The sequence below is a fragment of the Rattus norvegicus genome, chromosome 2 (assembly GCF_021556685.1).
Source record: "Rattus norvegicus strain SHRSP/BbbUtx chromosome 2, alternate assembly SHRSP_T2T, whole genome shotgun sequence".
Taxonomy (NCBI): Eukaryota; Metazoa; Chordata; class Mammalia; order Rodentia; family Muridae; genus Rattus; species Rattus norvegicus.
In genome coordinates this window covers 232,123,588-232,144,136 of record NC_141535.1, presented here as the reverse complement: position 1 = coordinate 232,144,136, position 20,549 = coordinate 232,123,588, and the positions used below count along the sequence as shown (strand labels likewise).

Sequence of the window (20,549 nt, the reverse complement as noted above, 5' to 3'; positions counted from 1 at the left end):
GGAAAAGTTCTGTGTGTCCCCATTACACTTCTCTTACTTAGCAAGAAGGGGTTGCGTAGAAGGCAGCATTTCTAGAAGAGTGGAATAAGAATAGAGACTTTATTTTCTTCAAGTACATTTGCAATTTCTCCCTCTTCTATAATCTTCACCGTCCTTAGTTCGCCAATGTGGAAAGCAGGAATAAGTCAAATTTCTGAACTCAGAGAATCAAATAAGCACATGTGATCTGTTTCTCTAGCAAATTGATGTGAGCTTCACATCCAGACAACATTTACCACTGTCCCTTAAACCTCAAACTAATGTGTATAATAGCACAAATGTTTAGATTCCTTGTTGAAAAGCAGTAACAATAAATATATTTAGTGTGCCTGCAAACATCAATGGGGACTTCCTGTCAATCAGGAAGAATGAATGCAACCAGTATTTTAGAACATGATGGGTTACATCCCTCCACAGCTTAGACATAGTGTGGGGCAAAGGAAACCAAAGAAGCAGTGAGCTGTAGGAAGTAATTAAAGTAGCAAAAATGGTTCACTTTTTTCCTCAGCCTCTGTAAGTGAGTGCACTGGTCAAGTGTGTTGCTCAGAGTTTCTTCTAGGGGGCAGTAGTGCCCTGGAATTTTGCCAACCATTCTTTCTATTTAAACCTTCTTCTTTACTTCTTAGGTCTTCTTCAAAGAAGCAAACTCTAAGAATATAAAATGTGTTAACCATGCTATTGAGGGCCACAGTGACGTCAGAAACGGTAATATCCTATCACAGTTATTAAGTGGACAGATGGTAGAGAACACTTAAAAAGAAAGAAAATATAGTAATACAGACCAGAAAAAGAAAATATCATAAAAGATCTTAAAAGACACAAGGGAAAAACAAACAAACAAACAAAAAAGGGTACAGGATGTTGAGGTGGGAGTGGGTGGGTGGGAGTGGAAGCATCCTCCTAGAAGCAGGGGGAGGGGAGAGGAAGTATGGGAGGGGCAGAAAGGGGATAACATTTGAAATGTAAACACATAAAATATCCAAGAAAAATAAAATTTTAAAAATAAGCACTCCTTTTATGGAGTCCATGTTTTTAATTTTCAACTTAATAGTAAATAAAGTCAATATTATAAGCATTAACATTTGTTTACAAAATAAAAACTTAAGACTTTTTAAAATATGTGACCTAAAAACTTTTAGAGGAGGTAAAAATAAACTTAGCTCTAGCCTGTAGCTTTCATGATTACCTTGATTTTCAAGAACATTTATTTGTGAATTTTAATTTGAATGAAGATTTTGAGTTTGCAAAATAAATGCAAAAACAAATCAGATGTTAATTCATAATTCCCAACTCTTCTATGGATTTCTTTCTAATAGAGATGCTAGGCACATAAATTGTAGTATTAGATTATAAAGAAGAAATTTTATTTCTTATGCCACTTTGATACATTCAGTTACAGGCCCCAAATTCTAGGGTTAGAAGACTCAGGAGAGCAAAGTCATGTTATTCTGGTCATCAGCAGAGGACTAATGGTGGCTTAACTAGCAACTTCTAAAGTTAATTAACATTATTTTCTTTTCTCTTATTGTCATCATGAGGTGGAAGGAGGAAACTTTCCCTTCACTTTCTCTTCATAATAATTTCTTCTGATGTTTAGTTCATGGCATTTCAGAAATATAGTAGAACTAAAAAGAGGGCAAAAATGCTATCCAGAATCTCGACCTCCTAAAATAGCCTCACTTTTATAACATTGAAAGGAGGCCTTGCTTAATTGTCATGATTTTGTAAAATATATGATTCTGATATTTTCTCTTTTCTCTGAGGAGGAGAAAATAATAGACAGAATGGGAGAAATTAATGTTGAGTTATATATAACTTCTAATTTGTGCAGAGTTCTTACTCATCACTCCTGATTGCCAAACCTCAGAGCTAAGAAAAAATTATATTTCCACTAATCATAAGGATGAGAGCCTGATATTATTTATCAAGAACATATTCACTCTTTAACAGCTTTCTTTAATTAACATTTGGTGAAAAGTGCAATTATTGCTGGAAACATGTAAACACTCATACTGTTCTTTTCTCATATAGCCTTGCCTGTTACCGTAAAGTTTTCCATTTGCTGTGGATGCAAGCAGTAGCACTGTTAATGCAAATCCAGAAAAGCCTTCGTCAGCTCACCCACTGGTCGTGAAATGAACACTTGTCACAAAGGCATGGATGGCTGCTTCCATAATCACTGTCTTCTCTTTATTGGTATTTTTCTTAATTAGCCAAGATATCTGCCACTGGCCTTATGAAAGTGTTCATCTGCTTTGCTTTAATTTGAAGAAGATTAAAAGTGAGAATTGGCATTGATTAAATGCACAGAATTTATAGGGATTTTAATTGCAAAAAAAAATACTTCAGAAGGACATGCAAAGTGTTCCTTAGTTCTGTTTCCCAATGAAGATGGTATCAAACAATGAGCAGAAGAAGAAAGAAGAAAAAGGAGGAGAAGAAGGGAGGAGGAGGAGGAGGAGGAAAGAGAAGAAAGAAGAAGGAGGAGGAGGAGGAGGAAGAAGAGGAAGAGGAAGAGGAAGAGGAAGAGGAAGAGGAAGAGGAAGAAGAAGAAGAAGAAGAAGAAGAAGAAGAAGAAGAAGAAGAAGAAGAAGAAGAAGAAGAAGAAGAAAGAAGAAGAAAACAAGTTTTAACTGTTGCACTGATGTCTGAAATTTAGATTTGTCTTTGAAAATATAGATGAGTTTGGGAAGACGGTAATATAATTCTGAAACCTTGTCATTGAGATTAACCAATTCAATTAATATCCTTGCACATTGTATTCTACACATGTGATGTCTAACTTTAAGGTGAATATGGGATACATAGTTGATGTCTAAATGGTTTCTGTAAGTTTCACATTTTGTGACTAATTATCCTGCTTAGATCTTGATGCCAAAAGGGCTATCGTGCATGGTCTCCTCTGCCGTGATTCTTGTTCAGTCCTGTACACTGGGCTTTTAAAGGAATCTCTATCTTTGCAGCACAGGCTCCATGGGACAAGATTAAATTGGCACACTTTCGCTCTATAGCTCTTGTGTTCCTGGCAGCACAAGCCTGGCAGAGCCCTCTGAGAGAAGTCTCAGCTGTCATTCAGTGACCCATTAACACAACTGTTCCATCCTGCAGTGTCAATTTTTTTTTTCATTCTTATGGATATAATGCTCCCAGGAGACTGCAGATACCTGCAGGAATGAGAGAGAACAGCAGATTCAGGCTAACTATCAAAGGCAGTGCAGACAACAGTGCCAGAGCACACACTCCAACAGATGAATTCTTAATGCAGTAAAAGAGGCCTATTATGACGGCCGGCTTTTGGAATGTGTTAAGAGGGTCGGTCCAGATTTAAGAACTATGGTAAATTTTTAGCACACCATTTTTTTTGCTCTGTCTGAAAATCAAGAGTATCCAATATGAGACTTGCAATGAAGAAGGGGGATGCTTTGAACCTGTATTAGGGTATTATGGGTGAGAATTTAGAACTGAATAGCAGCAATGGATACAGAACAGAGCACACATCCAGGAGGATTGCTTACTGATCTAAAGGTAACATTTTCTTTAAATAAGAGTGTATTAAAAATGAAGATTATCAAAGATCCTTATAGCCCTGTGACAGTTAAGGCTTCTTCTATGTCAAGACTGAACTGGAATCAGAGACATAAGAAAGCACAACTGCTCTCTAGAGGTTCAAACTAGCTTATTGTTTCATGGGCAAGTTCTTAGAAGCTATGTTTATGGTTAATATATGAAGAAGAATTGAGAGAACTTGACTCTAGGGCTGGTGAGATGGCTCAGTAGGCCAAAGTCTAGTGAGCAGAGTTCAATATTCAGAACTTAAGTTAAAGTGGGAGGAGACAAGTGGTTCCCCAGCTTGGTAAACCAGGCCATAGTAAAGTCTCCAAAGGAGAGTGCTCCATGAGTAGGATGAAAGGTTTATTTGGGGATCAAACTGTCAAAGACATGTTTGGGGGTGCGAGGAGAGCAAAATATCAGAAAAATAGTGTTTATGTGCAGGATGGGACATTGGAGCTGATACAGGATATGCAGATGGACTAGAAACTGGATGCCTTGGCCTAAGGTAGTTGACCTTTTGAGAAATAAAGGTGGTTCTTGTTGAACAGAAACCCTGCCTGAGGGGGTCTGTTTTAATGGTGAACAGAAAATTGCCTTCTGTTTACCCAGCCAAAGTCCTTCTGTTTAGGATACTGTTTCTAGTTCTCCTAGTTTTTGTCTGTTTTGTTAGTTTTGTTTTATAATGTTTTATGTTTGTTTGTTTTATTATGTTTGCTTTAATGCTAACAAAGTTTTCCTCCTTACACATGAGCTACACACACACACACATCACACGGTTCTATATTTCCCTTAGTAATATTAATTTTTTATTAATTTCAAACAAGTAAATGAGAATCTTTGGAAGTCTATTGGAGATATTTTTCAGTACATGAAAATCCATGTTCACCTTAGTGGTAACAGAAGTATAAACAAAAATTAAAAAATATATATATATATTAAAAATGCCCCCAAACAAACAAATAGCAACAATAAACAACAAGGCATAATTCAGACTGTCACAAAGGGTAGAGAGGCCTGAATGGCTGAAAAATTTGTAATAGAGGCTGCATGTCAATCCTGCATTCAAAGTTCCCATATAAGACAAAGCTTTAGTGCCCTCAGGCACTTGCTACCTCAAGATTGTGACAAAGTGGGAGGATGAAAGTTGCGTTGTTTTCAGGAATATTAACTATTGTTTTCAACATTTTAGTGGCAATGTTATCTTGAAAAGTTAGCATTTAAACAGTTTAAACTACAGATAATTTGTAAATTTATTTTTCATTAGATAAAAAAATACTATAGGAGGGAATAAACTTACCAAACGTATTTTAGAGATCAAAAACAAAACCAGAGGAATGGAAGCAGTGAGAAAAGCTTTGACCTATCTACTAGGACCTTTAAATAAGTCACAAATGAATTATTATTCAAACCATTTCCTCATTAGAAAACAGTAAGTCCTCTACTACACTGGGACAATATATGAACACTTAGAAGTCCACGGTCGAGTTCTGAGTGTTTCTGTATTTGTACATATTTTTCAGTAAATATGTCAAGATGTTGGTAATTTTTTCTCTTAAAAACGAAAAGGTAGAAGAATGATGTCATTTTGCTCTCTCCCTCCCTCCTGTCTGCTCTTTCTCCTCCTCCTCCTCTCCCCCTCCTCCCCACAGCCCCTCCTTTTGAGCCCAAAGAGGCCCCAAACTGGTTGAGAACAGGATTAAAGTCTGGTTCCCACGTATCTTCATGCCTACTGTTTGATATTACAGGTTTATAGTTTAGATGTGCTGGGATGGACCCAAAGGCTAAGTACGGTAGGCTATGTCCTCATCCTGCCAGGACATTTACTGAGTTGTACAGGGAAAAGACACTCGATTGCTGTGGGTGGCAAGTACTGATGGGATGAAAATGCTAGAGATCCTCACTTTAGGGTTGGAAGGATGGGAGGAGCAGGCCTAGTGGGCGTGGCTTCTGACTTGCTGACATAGACAACGGGTTTGTGTCGCGCTATTGTTGCGTCAGAGGAGCTCGGCCGCCATTTTGAAAGTCGCTGGGTGGTCGTTGGAAGCCGCTACGGTTGTGCCTCACGTTTCTCCATGAGGAAAATGCTGGCCACTGTGCTGTCTCAAGTATTTTCAGGAATGGTCCAGAAGCCAGCTCTCAGGGGACTGCTGTCATCTCTTAAGTTCTCCAACGACGCCACCTGTGACATCAAGAAATGCGACTTGTACCTGTTGGAACAGGGCCCCCCCACCTCCACTGTGCTCACCAGAGAGGAGGCCCTGAAATACTACCGGAACATGCAGGTAATTCGGCGCATGGAGTTGAAGGCCGACCAGCTGTATAAGCAGAAATTCATCCGTGGTTTCTGTCACCTGTGTGATGGGCAGGAAGCCTGCAATGTGGGGCTGGAGGCAGGGATAAATCCCACAGACCACATCATCACGTCCTACAGAGCTCATGGCTTGTGCTACACGAGGGGACTGTCAGTGAAGTCCATTCTCGCAGAGCTGACTGGACGCAAAGGAGGCTGTGCTAAAGGCAAGGGAGGCTCTATGCACATGTACGCCAAGAACTTCTATGGGGGCAATGGCATTGTTGGGGCACAGGTACCCCTGGGAGCTGGTGTGGCTCTCGCCTGTAAATACCTGAAGAATGGTCAGATCTGCTTGGCTTTGTATGGCGATGGTGCGGCTAACCAAGGGCAGGTATTTGAAGCTTACAATATGTCAGCCTTGTGGAAATTACCCTGTGTTTTCATCTGTGAGAATAACCGCTATGGAATGGGAACAGCTATTGAGAGATCAGCAGCCAGTACTGATTACCACAAGAAAGGCTTTGTTATCCCTGGACTGAGGGTGAATGGGATGGATATTCTCAGTGTTCGTGAGGCGACCAAGTTTGCAGCTGATCACTGCAGATCCGGAAAGGGGCCCATTGTGATGGAGTTGCAGACATACCGTTATCATGGACACAGTATGAGCGATCCAGGGATCAGTTATCGTACACGAGAAGAAGTTCAGAACGTGAGGAGTAAGAGTGATCCAATAATGCTTCTCCGAGAGAGAATGATAAGCAACAACCTCAGCAGTGTTGAAGAATTGAAAGAAATTGATGCAGATGTGAAGAAAGAAGTCGAGGAAGCAGCTCAGTTTGCTACAACTGATCCAGAACCACCTCTGGAAGATTTAGCCAATTACCTCTACCACCAAAATCCACCATTTGAAGTCCGTGGTGCACATAAATGGCTGAAGTTTAAGTCTGTCAGTTAGAGATTTGTTAAAATTCTTCAGTGGGACATTTATGGTGAACTTTAGGACATTTTTCAACATTGCTAATGAAGAAAAAATAAAACAGCTTTACAGACAAAAGTCTTATAAGCATTTATAAAGATACATTCTTGGGTCCTTAAAGGAATTAGAAGATAAAAATTTGTTTAGAGATGTTCCACTTTCTGTTTTAACATTGTATTGCAAATAGTATGAATATTTTTTAGAATATTTTAAATATATAAAATTATAATAGGAAAAACAGGTTAAATTCCCCAATTTGTCATAATAGTTTCATTTGAATTTTAGTTTTGAAATAAACACTTAAAAGAAGTAGATTTTTGATTCTTGCTTCTTGTTGGATGAGTTTGTCGAAAATCTTATGAAAAATTAGGAGGTGCTCCCCATCCCCAGTACCTGATCATAGTCCCCTTTTGCCCTCCCTGTCCCATCTCTCACCCAGATCCCTCCCTCTTAAGTGGGATTCAGGCATCCATACTTGGGCCCTTCAGTTTACCTTCTTGAGTTCTGGGCATTGTATCCTGGGTATTCTGTACCTTTTTGGCTAATAGCCATGCATGTCCTTTTGGGTCTTAAGTTATCTCACTGAGCATTATATTTTCTATTTCCATCCTTTTGCCTGCAAAAGGAGTGAGGCCTTGAGGGCCATCAGAAAGAATGGAAGCAAGCAACCTTGGGAGGTAGGAGGTGAGGAGATTCTCTAGAAAGTACAAAAGACCTGGTTAGTAAGAGTCACTTATAACTCAGAAAGAGGGACCTTAGATGAAATGCCCAACAGTAGGAAAAGGGTACTCCCTTTCCACCTCCAGTAGAAGGTCAGGGAGGGCATCAAGTGGAGGGATGGGGTTGGCATCCCACAGTAAAAAATTCTGACCCAGTATTGTTGTCTAAAAATTTCAAGTACAAAAATGAAGAAAATGAGAGAAAGTGATTCAGTAACTGAACTTGGAATCCATCTCAAGGGGAGACTTCAAGGCCTGACATTATTACTGGTGCTATGGTATCCTTACAGACAGGAGCCTAACAAGGCTGTCCTCTGAGAGGCCTGACAAGCAGCTGACTGAGATGGATCCAGATACTTACACACACCCACTGTACTGAAGTCAGGACCCTCTCTGGTTGAATTAGGGAAAGGCTGGGAAAAGCTGAGGAGGAGAGCGAGCAACACCATAGGAAGACCAGCAGTCTCAACTAACATGAATATAATATATATATATTCTGCCAGATCTGGCCTCCGTGAGAGAAGAAGCTCCTAATCCTAGAGAAACCTGAAGCCCCAGGAAATGGGGAGGCCTGGTGAGTTGGAAGCTTGGGGTGGAGACATCCTCTTGGAGATTGTGGGTTGGGGGGTGGGAAGAGGTAGTGTCAGAGGGCAGACCAGGAGGGGGGTGGTATTGACTGGAGTGTTAAAAAAAGATTAAAGATAAGGATGAGTTCAAGTCACCTCTCCTGCTAAACCACTTGTAACACTAACCAATAATGAGTGGTATAGTAGGCTTGCACATATGGTATGGGCTCTGAAGTGTGTTAGCACTGATTACAGAAAAAAAATTAACAGGGCAAAGGCAGGAGTAGGGAATACAAAGGACAATGTTTTGTTGTTGCTGGTTTTCATTGCACTTCATTTTGTTTATAAAATTCGTAGTATACTGACTGGCTTAAATGTAAATGAAAAAAATTTAGGAGGAATTTTATTTCCATTTATCTTCATAAAGATGTTATTCTTGCTTTACAATCTTTTGTGCTAAATGTGTTCTAGATTTGAGAAAGCAGCCCTGGGGGATTTTTGACTGACAAATAAACACTTCTCCCTCTCAAAGTCAAGAGGGTAGAATCGAGATGACATTAATGCACTTAATTCAACTCTACTTTTTTGAGTTGAATTAAAATGTGAAATTAAAGAGATGGCAATACACTCAATTCAGATCTACTTTCTCCTAAAGATGAAGTACATATTGCAAATTGCTATGCTGTTGAATAGCATCCCAGTTACCATAATTCCCTCACAGGCAGCATGCACAGAGGCCAATCTCTCAGATAGTCCTGTCAGTAGACAGTGCTAATCTCGAGAATCTGGTTTCCAAGAACTTTAACGGAGAACCAAAAGCTCAGGGGCTTGTCTGTTTAATATTTGCACACAAACATATAGGCACTGTCTCTATATCCTTCCCAAAACAAGAGCTTAAAATTCTAAATTTACAGAGGTAAACATGCTTATTTGCTTTTATTTTTCCATTCATTGTTTTTACCTTGAGGGTGCATGCCACACTGTGCATGGTCAGAGGAGAACTTGGTGGAGTTCATTCCATCATACAGATTATGAAGATCAGGCTTGGTGACAAGGGCCATTACCTGCTGAGTCATTTCACTCTCCCAAGGATATGTTTATAAATGAGTGGTATCACTTGCTCATGTGATTTGGGAAGAATACTGTAGCTATTCAGAGATTATAGAATCTGATCTCTGTAGTTAGAAAAAAAGATTTTTCAAAAATATTAAAAGTGAATAATAACAGTTTTCTAATGACAACATATTTTAATTTTTACTGGTTATTTTATTTATTTACATTTCAAATATTCCCTTCCTGATTTCCCTATCCCTTTCCTTCTCCCCGCTGCTTTTAAGAGGGTGCTCCCCTACCCAAGAACCCACTCCAGCCTCACAACCTTAGCATACTCCTATGCTGGGGTATTGAGCTTCCACAGGACTAAGGGCTTCCCCTCCCATTGATGCCAGATAAGGCCATCCTCTGCTACATATGCATCTGGAGCCATGGGGCTCTCCATGTGTACTCTTTGGTTGGTGGTTTAGTCCCTGGGAGCTCTGGGGATAGGAGCAGCTCTGATTGGTTGATGTTGTTTTTATGAGGTTGCAAACCCTTTCAGCTCCTTCAGTCCTTCCCCTAACTCTTCCACTGGGGTCTCCATGCTCAGATGGTTGGCTGCAATCATCCGCATCTGTATTGGTAAATCTCTGGCAGAGCCTCTCAGGATACAACTATACTAGGTTCCTGTCAGCAAGCACTTCTTGGCATCAGCAATAGTGTCTGGGTTTGTTGTCTGCAGATGGTATGGATCCCGAGGAAGTGCAGTCTCTGGATGGCCTTTTCTTCAATCTCTGCTCCATTCTTTGTACCCGTATTTCCTTTAGACAGGAGCAATTCTGGGTTAATATATTGAGATGGATGGGTGGCCTCCCTCCTCAACCAGGGGCCATGCCCAACCAATAAATTTAGTCTCTACAGGTTCTATCTCACCATTGCTGGGTGTTTTGGCTAATGCCATCCCTGTTGGTTCCTGAGAACCTCTTTAATACACCAGTATTTCCATGTTTGCAGGGATAATAATCATATTAATTCATTATCAATTAAATAAATTCTACCCTAACCTATTAGGTCAAACATTGTCCCTTAAATAAATCTAGCACTAATTATGCTAGACTTTAAATCCAGAATGTGTAGAAATCGGACAGTTGGCATCAATTCTGTCAAACTACTATCTTGTTTGTGCTATTTTATCTATAATTTATAGTTTTTGAAAAATTATAAAAAAATTGTAAAAAATAAAATACTGTCTTTTACCCTGCTAGGTCTGGTACTGTAGTGCCCCAAGATTTCTGCTGGATATCTTGCCAGAAGCACATATTCCAATTCTGTGGAGGCTCAGCCTAGCTGCCCCACACTCCTTTACACTTAAATCTGCACATGAAAGAACACGCAACACAATAATCTTTGACCCAATTGATAAGATATAATTGCCCCCCTAAACAAACAAAGCCCAGTACCATCCATCCCTTAAGGACATTAATAACAACCTGTAAATACACAGAGCGGAATCTTAACATCACCTTCCATGTTGTCTACCGGCTACTCTCGCTCCCCCCCCCCTTCCATTCCTGTCTCCTCCTCTTCCTTCAAACTCTTCTTTCGCCCATCCTTCCTTCTCATCCAATGATAGGCCTCCTTCTATCCTGTTCCTGCCCTCACCAGTATTTTACAATTTAAATGGGGAGAAGGTTCTGGTGAAGTCACCTGAGTCCTGAGTACATGACTAGGCAGCCATCCTTGGGGCAGTAGAATTAGCATCAAAATACAGATAACTCTAGGGCAAACCACAACATATAGTGATCTAGATTAGGAATAAGAATAATTCTATTCTTGTAATAGGGTGAGAAAAAAGTGAGAAATTAATCTGTATGATATTCTAGGAAGGTGGATTGTGTGTTTATATTTAGAGGTGCAGAATTAGAGGATACATAGATACAAATGACAAGGCACAATATCAGTAAAATTAAACTGAAAATTTGTTAGTCTTCAAAAATTTATGTATAATTTATGTGATAAAAATGACCCTTCTAAGAATATACAATGTAGCAATTTATTTTATTTATGTAGTAATGCAACCTTAATACTATATGATTTCAGGATATAATAATTGTCCCAGAGAGAAAAAGAATATCCATTTAATGCTTAAGTTTTCTTAGGAAACCATCTATTTTCTGCTTTTAGTTAGTAGATTTTTTTCTCTTGTATTTCAGAGGTCACTTCCCATTTCATGGTAGAATGTTGAGTGGCTTGATTTTATACAAGTCTTTTACAGGTCATCACAGCTGCTGTGAGCTCTAGGACAATGAACTTGTCCTTTCTAGAAGATGCTGGCTTTATTATTTGTGTGTGTGTGTGTGTGTGTGTGTGTGTGTGTGTGTGTGTATGTGTGTGTGCGTGAGAGAGAGAGAGAGAGAGAGAGAGAGAGAGAGAGAGAGTTATGTATCCTATGTAGGATGACTTCCTTTTAATTTTTAAAAATAAATTAAAATTTTAATTATTGAGAGCCCCATACATTTATATAATGATATTGATAATATCCACTCACTAACTGCTACCTTCTTCCTATTTTCCTTAAGGTCGCATTCACACACCTACTCCCCAGCTTCATGCTGTATTTATATTTTTGTTATTAATAACTCTGAGTCTAATTAGTACTGCTCATATGCCTATGGGTATGTGGCCATTGACTTGGACATCAGTAGCTTGCTCATAACCATAACCCCAAAGGAGAGTGACCGTCCTCTAGATGACATCTGTCAGTAGTGTCTCTCATAGGGATCAGGCCTTTGGAGCCACTAGGCATTGTTTTAACTGGTTTACTCTCATGCAGGTTTTGTGTAGATGCTATTGGCTGATGTGTGACATAAAAGGCTGTGTTTAGAAGTCAGAGTTTTACAGCTCTTCTTCCCATTGGAAAGCTCATACGTTGCTTCTCTCTCCTCTTGGGATAAGTTTCCCTGAGCCTCAGATAGTTAGATATGCAGAGAAGGATGATCTAACTACAACTCAGCACTCAAAGATTTTTCATGTTTGGCACTATGATCAATTATGAGTCCTTTAACTAACCTTTACTCAATGCTGAAGTATTCTCTGACCAAAGTTAAAAGAATCATAGAACTTTGGTTACAAATGTAAATCTTGAGAATGTGTATTTTCATATACTTCATTTTTTTCTAACAGTAGCAAACATAGAAAAAGTGTGGGACTGGAGAGATGACTCAGAGGTTAAGAGCACTGTCTACTCTTCCAGAGTTCCTGAGTTCAATTCCCAGCAACCACATGGTGGGTCACAACCATCTGTAATGAGATCTGGTGCCCTCTTCTGACCTGTAGGTATATGGGCAAGGAGAAAGCTATATGGTATATACATAATGAATAAATAAATATTAAAAAAATACCCAAAGGCTATACATTGACAGACCCATGGCTCCAGATGCATATGTAGCAGAGGATGGCCTTGCTGGGCACCTATGGAAGAAGAAGCCCTTAGTCCTGCCAATATTGGACCTCACCACCCCCCCCCAGTGTAGGGGAATGTGTAGGGAGCAGGAAGCGGGTATGGTTGGGGAGGGGGAACACCCTTATAGAAGAAGAAGAGGGGGATGGGATAGGGTGTTTACAGCCAGGAAACCTGGAAAGGAAATAACATTTGAAATGTAAATAAAGAAATCCAATTTAAAAAGAAATGAAAAGAAAACTTGGTGTGATGTATAGGGCTTTCTGTGACCTGCACTGAAGATTTCAAGGAATGCTTGGCATTATTAATATTCAGTAAAAGAAATGATGAACTGATCATGCTTGGTTTGTGCAAAACCTACAAAGCCCATGTAAAAACTTCCTAATGCTTTTAAGATAATCTTGGATTCCTTAGATATTTCTTCCTGATACAAATGTTAAAAACAAAAGGAAACAAAACAAAAAACAAAACAAAACAAAAAAAAACAAAACAACAACAACAAAACGAACCAAGACCCTGGTAAATGCTGAGTCAACATAAAAGATGAATTTATTCACTTTATTTTCAGTTAAGATTATTGTATGTGGCTGTTTATGTTAATGTATAGCATGTTTGTGCTGGTGCTTATAGAGAGGCCAGAAGATGACATTGTATTTCCTGCAGACATAGGTGGATGTGAACCACCAGATTTCAGTTCTAGAATGTAAATTGGGTCTTATGGATCAGTAGTATGTACACTTAATCACTAAGCTCTCATTCTAGCTCCTAGAACAATTTTTGAGACTGAGTCTCATGTAGGCCAGGGGTCAGGGGTTGGCAGCAGGTAGAGGGTTGGGATAGAATTTTTAGTCAAAGCTTCTTTTGAGTTCTTGCTCCTCCTTTGGCCACCTCCAAAGTGTTGGGATTGTAGGTTACAAGGCAGTATTGCCTTATTAAGTTTATGTGAAGCCATGGGAAATATATAAGTGTAATACTTTGTACTCTCCTTCATAAATTTTTTATGAGTCTCTTCCTTTGTAGTTTTGGAAATGTTTACGTTCACTGAAAAAACAGAACTATTACAACAAACAACATTCCATTTCTCGTGTAGCATCCAAAGCTCTATCTATACCTAGGAGTGGAATTGGAGAAACTTGACTAGTTCAGATTCACACAAAGATAATAGTGAGTGTAGATCGCTTCTATTCTAAAATTTAGCCTTACTAAAACTATCAGAATATTTTTAGTGCCAAAAAACAATGATTCACATGTTACAATATCCCACTTACTGTAGTTGACATCTATATGCATCGTGTCTATTTTTCTAAGTACAAAGTTGAAGCTCAAAAATGTTTAAGATACCACAATTTATATGTAGTAGAGGTTGAAAGCCAGTTAGAAAAAATCTATATATTGAAAATTAGCTTTTATATTGAATTCTAATTCCCCCCTCCAGTAATACTCAAGCAGTCAATAGGTGGAAAATTTGACATTAATAAAAAGTGAAATTAAACTGGAATTTGGGGATTTTCTTAATTATTGTCAACTTATCAAAATTGAGAGGAACATGGAGAATAAGGCAGATTAAAGATAACTGTAAAACTTGTGTTATTGATCCATTAAGAAATAGATGCTCTTTTTCCTTTCTTGAATCTGTATTGACTTATAATTTTCTTGACCAAGGAAAAGTAGCAAACCTGATAGCATGCAGTTTTATGGACCATAATATGAGAAATAAGAAGTGTGTACTTCATATATTTAAGAAACATTTTATGTGATGTAATTCTCTTTTAGAAGCAAAAATCATCAGGATGCTCCTGCTAGAAGTATCATGACTAGACACTCTAGACACCAGCCTTAAATGGGTTACTTTACTGTAACCTAGAAAGGCAACAGACACATGATAGACACAGAGGGTTTTGCTGGACCCTCTGGCAGGATATCTGCTACCTGTAAGGTAAGCATTGACCTTAGTGCTCTGTAAAATGACACAGTCACCTACCAGATTTTCAGTGTACTGATATCAGTGAAAAGCAAAAATTATCTCCTGTATGATTTCAATTATTGAGTCAATTTGTGGCAACATATGGTCAAAATACAAGTCTCATATGAGCAGAAATTAGAGTTCAGGCAAAGATAGGCATGTTACAAAACAGTTAAAATAGGCCAAGTCAAATTCGGGCATGTGACAGAATATAACAGGAAGGTTTGTAGTGCAAGAGACAACAAGCAGACTCCAAACAGAAGACCACAGAAAAACAAAAGGTAATTGCTCTTTAATAGAGACTCATAACTAGAAATGTACAGAGTGGAAGACTTTGAAACTATCATTCCTTAATGGGACATCTCATCAAACTGCTTACCTCAGGTTCTGAGAGCTAAGCAGAGGATGAAGCAGAAAGTTTGTAAGAGCTGCATGGAATGAATAACACCAAAGGAACAGTTCCTTCCAGACCTAACAGGACCCACACATGTATGAAATCACAAAGTCACAGAGGCTGTGGCAGCATACACAGGATTTCAACAGGTACAAGCCAGATAGGATCCCAGTGTGAAAAGAAGGGTGCAGAAATGAATTCCCATCTCTAAACAATAAACTATCTCCACTCAACATCTACTTGCAAAGGAAAATTCGTTTTCTCCAATGGATTCTCCTGGGTGTATTAACCACACTTAAGAGTAAGTACATAGCCAACAAAAAATGAACTCTATAGTCTACAATGCATTGTTTTGATACATGCATAAATACTACACACACACACACACACACACACACACACACACACTCATTTTGTATCTCTTACTTGGCTTTTTAAATTATGTTTTATGGTCTCCAGCTTTGTGTTTTTATGAGTTTTAGTAATGTTTTTGTTTGTTTGCTTTTGTATTTTTTATTTTGGTGTATGTGCTCCTTCTGCTTTTTGTTTTTAAATTCTAGTTTGTTATTTTCTATTTGTTTTCAAAAAAAGAGAATGAAAGAAAAGGAAGGAAAAGGAAGAAAGGAAGAAAGAATTGAGTTGGTGGGGAATCAGGTGAATCTGGAGGAATTTGGGGGACAGGAAATTGTGATCACAATATATCAAGAAAGATATTTTCAATATAAAACTATAAAAATATATAAAACATGAAGGAAAATAGCAATAAAAAAGAAGAGGGGGGTAAGACAATCGTTCAGTAGATTTGTCAACTATTTTAGACTGGTTTTAGATTATCAAGATACAGTGTTGAGGTTCACGTATTTGTAACAAAACAGGGGAAAGTATAGGTTAAGATGTGTGCAATGGAAAATATTTTCAATTTCAGAGACTCAGGCCTGTCATACATTCCAGATTACACTCCTTTTTTTAAAAAACAAAAATATTACATCTAGAATTAAAACTAGCATTTGGAATTGTAAGAAAGTGTACTCAAGTTGAGAGTTCATAGTCTTTATGTTCAGTCTATCCAAGTAGAAGAGAAATACAGCACCCAAGTGGCCATGAATATGGAATATGAGAAAGAAAGCTAGAATGGCCATTTCCTTTAGCAAAGATACACAGCTAAATGAATAAGACAACAACAACCGAAGCCAAACAAACTCTAAACCAGAACTTCAGAAAGTGTGGTGAACAAGTGGTTTCAACCAAAGAGGAAGGAGCCAAAGATGTAGCTGACATAGTGATCTTTGTGTAATCACAGAAGCCAGAGTCTATTGCGTGGCACGAATTGGTAGCTCCTCACCACTTATCTGTCCTTTGGACACAGTCAGTCTTTCCTAGTTCTGTTAGGTCACACTCATGGAAGGAGAGTATAGACTGATTGCGCTTTAAATCAGTTTTATATTGACCTTCGCATTAGAGAAAGATGATATCATGGGAATTGACTTCACTTTGCCTATCTCCATTTCATCCTCTGTAAAAAAATTAACCAAATAGGTATTATAATTGTTAAGAGAAGAAATTAAGTATAACTTGTAGCTTAGCATAATGACCTCATATCAATTTCTGTCTTGTTTTTACAGATTGGAACTAAGGCACAAAATTTGAAAGAAAACTAAGCCTTAATTTTCATGCAGTGAAATAAACTTCTTAGCATGCAGTAGGTAGATCAGTGCAAACCTGACAATTTGACAAAAATAAAGCAGCTTATAAAATTTATTTTCTCAAATTCAGCAACCTTTTAAACTTAGCCTTTGTTGGATATTAAAGTTGGCATAGCAGCATTTATATGGAAGATGTCTGAGTAGCAATATTAGAGGCTCCAATTTGCACCCAGATTTTATTTACATCTGTGATTCCTCAATCTGTTAGCTATCATATATCACTTAGATACTATACATGTACTAATTTGAAAGGGAATACACATTTTGTCATTTTATTCTAATATAGGTGACCATTGATAATCTAATACTAGTGATGTCTTCAAAATTTGCTTTACTCCTATTGAAGATTCCTTTTATGCAATGCTCTCAAATACTTAAAAAAATTGAATCAGGCTTGAAAGGAAAATCAAAGACTCCATTCAATCAGTATTATAATTTTCCCATTGAATAAATTCATGTCTATGTGATTCATGAAGCTGATACACAGAGGATGCTGAGCCCAGAGTAAATATAAGAGGTCTCTGTACTGGAATTGGAGGAGGAAAGATGGAGATTTTTCTGGTAGGGTTACACTCAGAAAAAAATACAATCAAATTAAGAAATGCTGAAGAGTAACAGAGAGTTCATATAATACTTTCATTTTGGCAGGCCAATAAATACTTACGCTGAATAATTTACCCAAAGAAAAAGAACACAGTCAAGCTGCAGGACCTTTTGAACAATGAGCAAGAGTTCAATTATCCACCAATGTTCTATTAAAAGTCAGCTTTCCGGGCGGAAGTGTTATTTCAGCACTCCTATTTTAGAATTATTAAACAGAATTTCGCCCCTATAGTTGCTGTGCTGGGCTGTACCTGGTACCTTCATTTTAAGAACTCAGGGTTACATGAAGTATCACTCTGTCACAAAAAGAAAGAAAATAATGGAGGAGGAAAGAGTTATTTTAACATCACTTCTGGAGGGTAAGAGCTATTAGAGTTCATTGACAAACTCTATCTGAATGTGACTCTAGCCATGCTATAAGTTCAGAAAGAATATTATTTGCTTCCATTGAAGAATGAAAGAAGCACACAAAATGGGCACAGAAAATTCTTCTCAGTGTAATCAACAAAATCTGCAATGCTGCTGAAGGGGTAGCTTATCAAGTCCTTGTTTCTGTATTATTTGCTGGTTAAGAAAGAAAGCTTATCAAGCCAGGAGTAAATGGACAGTAAACAGCACCCCTTCCTGGTCTCTGTATCAGTTTCTGCCTCCAGATTCCTGGCCAGTTTGAGGTTTTGTCCTGACTTATTTAAATTATGAACAGCAATGTGGAATTGTTAGCTAAGCCCCCTTTCTCCAACTTGGAGTCTGGTCACGGTGTTACGTTGTAGCAATAGTAACCCTGCTTAAGACAAGTTGGTACCAGGAGTCGGGTATTGCTGTGATAGCCTTGACCATGTTTTTGGGAGGATTTCAGAAGTGCTTTGAAACTTTGTGCTAGAAAAGCCAGGGAGTGTAGAGAGCTTAGTGTAATGCTCTGTAGGCTCTGAATGATAATGTTTAGAGCTGTGCAGAAAATGAAAGCCTGGCTTGTAAAGTCTTACAGGGAACTTTAAAGCCATTTTTTCTTTTAAATTGAGAATATGTTCTGCTCAGCTTGGACTGAAAAGACTGAGAACATTAAAGTGCCACTTTTGCATTACTGGAACAATTGATGCTGGTTACTTGGAACTAAGGAATTAGCAGTGATTTTAAGAGACCAACAACCTTGAGGTAAATTTATCTTGGAAGTGTTTCCACACGGTCAGCACACACACAAACTGTGTTTCAGAAACAGCCAAGGTTGAATCTTGTCCTAGTACCCAGACTTGATTGTAGTGTAACAGGCACCAAGGTGTGGTACTGATTTTGAATGTATGAAGGAGTTATGAAGAATGGCTGAGGCTTGGCACTGTGAGAGGTTAGAGAGGCTTATAGGTAAATGTACAACCTAGGTGGCAGTTAAAGGCCCAGGAACTGTGAGGGTCATGCAAAGAAATAGAAGCTTGCTACCATGAAGACAGCCTATGAGAGGCTATTGGTGAAAGTGGACTCCAGTTACAGGAGAACAGCCCAGCATTTTAGAGATGCCAGTACTAAGATAATGGCAACTAAGGACAGCAGCAGCCTTGGGATTGAGCCAACTGGAACCTAGAAGAAAAGCTGTGTGCACTGCAGAGGGTAGAAGCCCAGAAGACCACGATGAATTCCAGATAATTGGACATTGAGTTATTTATACTGTTGGATTTGTGACCTTTGCTTAGTTATGAATATGACTGTACTCTGGTCTGTCACTCTTGAAGAAGGTATTTAATTTAATTTTGATTTTTAAAGGAGCCCACTGCTGAAGACTTTTTTAAAAAAGATTGTGGATTTTTAGAGAGATTGGATATTTTAAAGAGACTGAAATTTTTGTGTTTAAATTTGTAAAGACTGTGGGACTTTTATAGTTATTTATGTTTTAAATGTGAAATCTTGGAGATGAATACTAAAGGAAAGGTATGGCCTAATATAGATCTGTTTGTGTGCCAAATTGGTGGGGAGTCAGTTTTGCTAGCAAGTCTTACGTCAACTTGGCACACAAACAGGGTGAAGAAGGGAACCTATATTGAGAAAACCCTCCATAAGATCAAGCTATAAATCATTTTCATAATTAGTGATTGAGGGGAAAAACCTAGCCCATTGTAGGCAGTGTCATCCCTGGTTATATGGTCCTGTTAGAGGAATTAGAGAAAGGGTTGAAAGAGTTTAAGGGGCTTGCAACCCCATAGGAACAGCAATGCCAACCAACCAGAGCTTCTAGGGACTAAACCACTACCCAAAGACTATACATGGACTGACCCTGGGCTCCAAATGCATGTGTAGCAGAGGATGGCCTTGTTAGGCACCAGTGGAAGGAGAAGCCCATGGTCCTGCCAAGGTTGGCCCCCCAGTGCAAGGGAACGTGGGGGGGGGCAAGGAGAGGTAGATGGGGAGGGGAACACTCTTATAGAAGAAGGGGAAGGGGAGAGGATAGGGGGCTTATGGACAGGAAACCAGGAAAGGGAATAACATTTGAAATGTAAATAGAGAATATCCAATAAAAATAAATAAAGCAAAACAAAACAAACAAACAAACAGAAAAGCAAAAAGAAAGCAGGTTGAGCAAACAGGGCTAGCAAGCGAGAAAGCAGCATTCCTTCAAGGCCTCTGTATCAGCTCCTACCTCTAGGTCCCTTTCCTGTTTGAGCTCATGTCCTGACTTCCTCAGATGATGATAGCCATATGGAAGTATAAGTCAGATAAGTTCTTCTGCAACGTTCTTTTTGGTCGTGGTTTTTCACTGCAGCAATAGAGAGCCTAAGTCATTGATCAATCAGTTTGTCAACACAGTGATAATACCTGAGATTTGTAAGATGGCCAAGTTATTGGTGTTCTCAGGTGTTTGAGTTCCTGGTCACATGGTTCCTCTATTTTGAATCTTTGTAGGCACACTGCACCCCAATGGTGAAGCTGTTCATGTTCTAATAGTCTTTCAGTAAAGAGATAGATTGGGAGGGGAAATTCTCAGTTCCCCTTCAAATACATGTTTCAAATAACTTAACTCCCTTCTTTCTCCTAAAGGTTCTATCTCCTCCCAGACTTGCAATATACCAAGAGTCAGGTTTTCAACACATTTCAGAGATACAAACTCTTAGATCTTCCCTGAAAAACAAACGCCTATGGAAATCACGCATCAGTTTTTACCATTGGTAAAGCACACTCTGAAGTCAGTTTGATGATCTTTTGATTTAAATTTCCCTTAAGTCATTTGTCATTTCTCTCATTTCTTCTATATTCTTGTTAATG

At 38.6% G+C, this 20,549-nt stretch overlaps 1 protein-coding gene and 1 long non-coding RNA gene across 5 annotated transcripts in view; both read left to right on the top strand.

Moving 5' to 3' along the window:
• Positions 1-3,353: 3,353 nt before the first annotated feature.
• LOC103691720 (uncharacterized) overlaps positions 3,354-20,549 on the top strand; it is a 134,282-nt gene continuing 117,086 nt past the window's right edge. Inside the window, exon 1 of one of the 4 annotated variants that reach the window (XR_015677068.1) lies at positions 3,354-3,564. This is a non-coding gene — a long non-coding RNA (uncharacterized LOC103691720). The remainder of the gene's footprint in view (positions 3,565-20,549) is intronic. The other 3 variants (XR_015677067.1, XR_015677071.1, XR_015677066.1) reach the window with 3 other exon arrangements.
• On the top strand, positions 5,624-7,172 carry Pdha2 (pyruvate dehydrogenase E1 subunit alpha 2). The gene has a single exon (NM_053994.2). The coding sequence runs from the start codon at positions 5,664-5,666 to the stop codon at positions 6,837-6,839; it is 1,176 nt and encodes a 391-aa protein (NP_446446.1). The 5' UTR covers positions 5,624-5,663; the 3' UTR covers positions 6,840-7,172.

Excerpts from the sequence above, each read along its gene's own strand:
- Pdha2 (NM_053994.2), top strand. The coding sequence starts at position 5,664 with ATGAGGAAAATGCTGGCCACTGTGCTGTCTCAAGTATTTTCAGGAATG.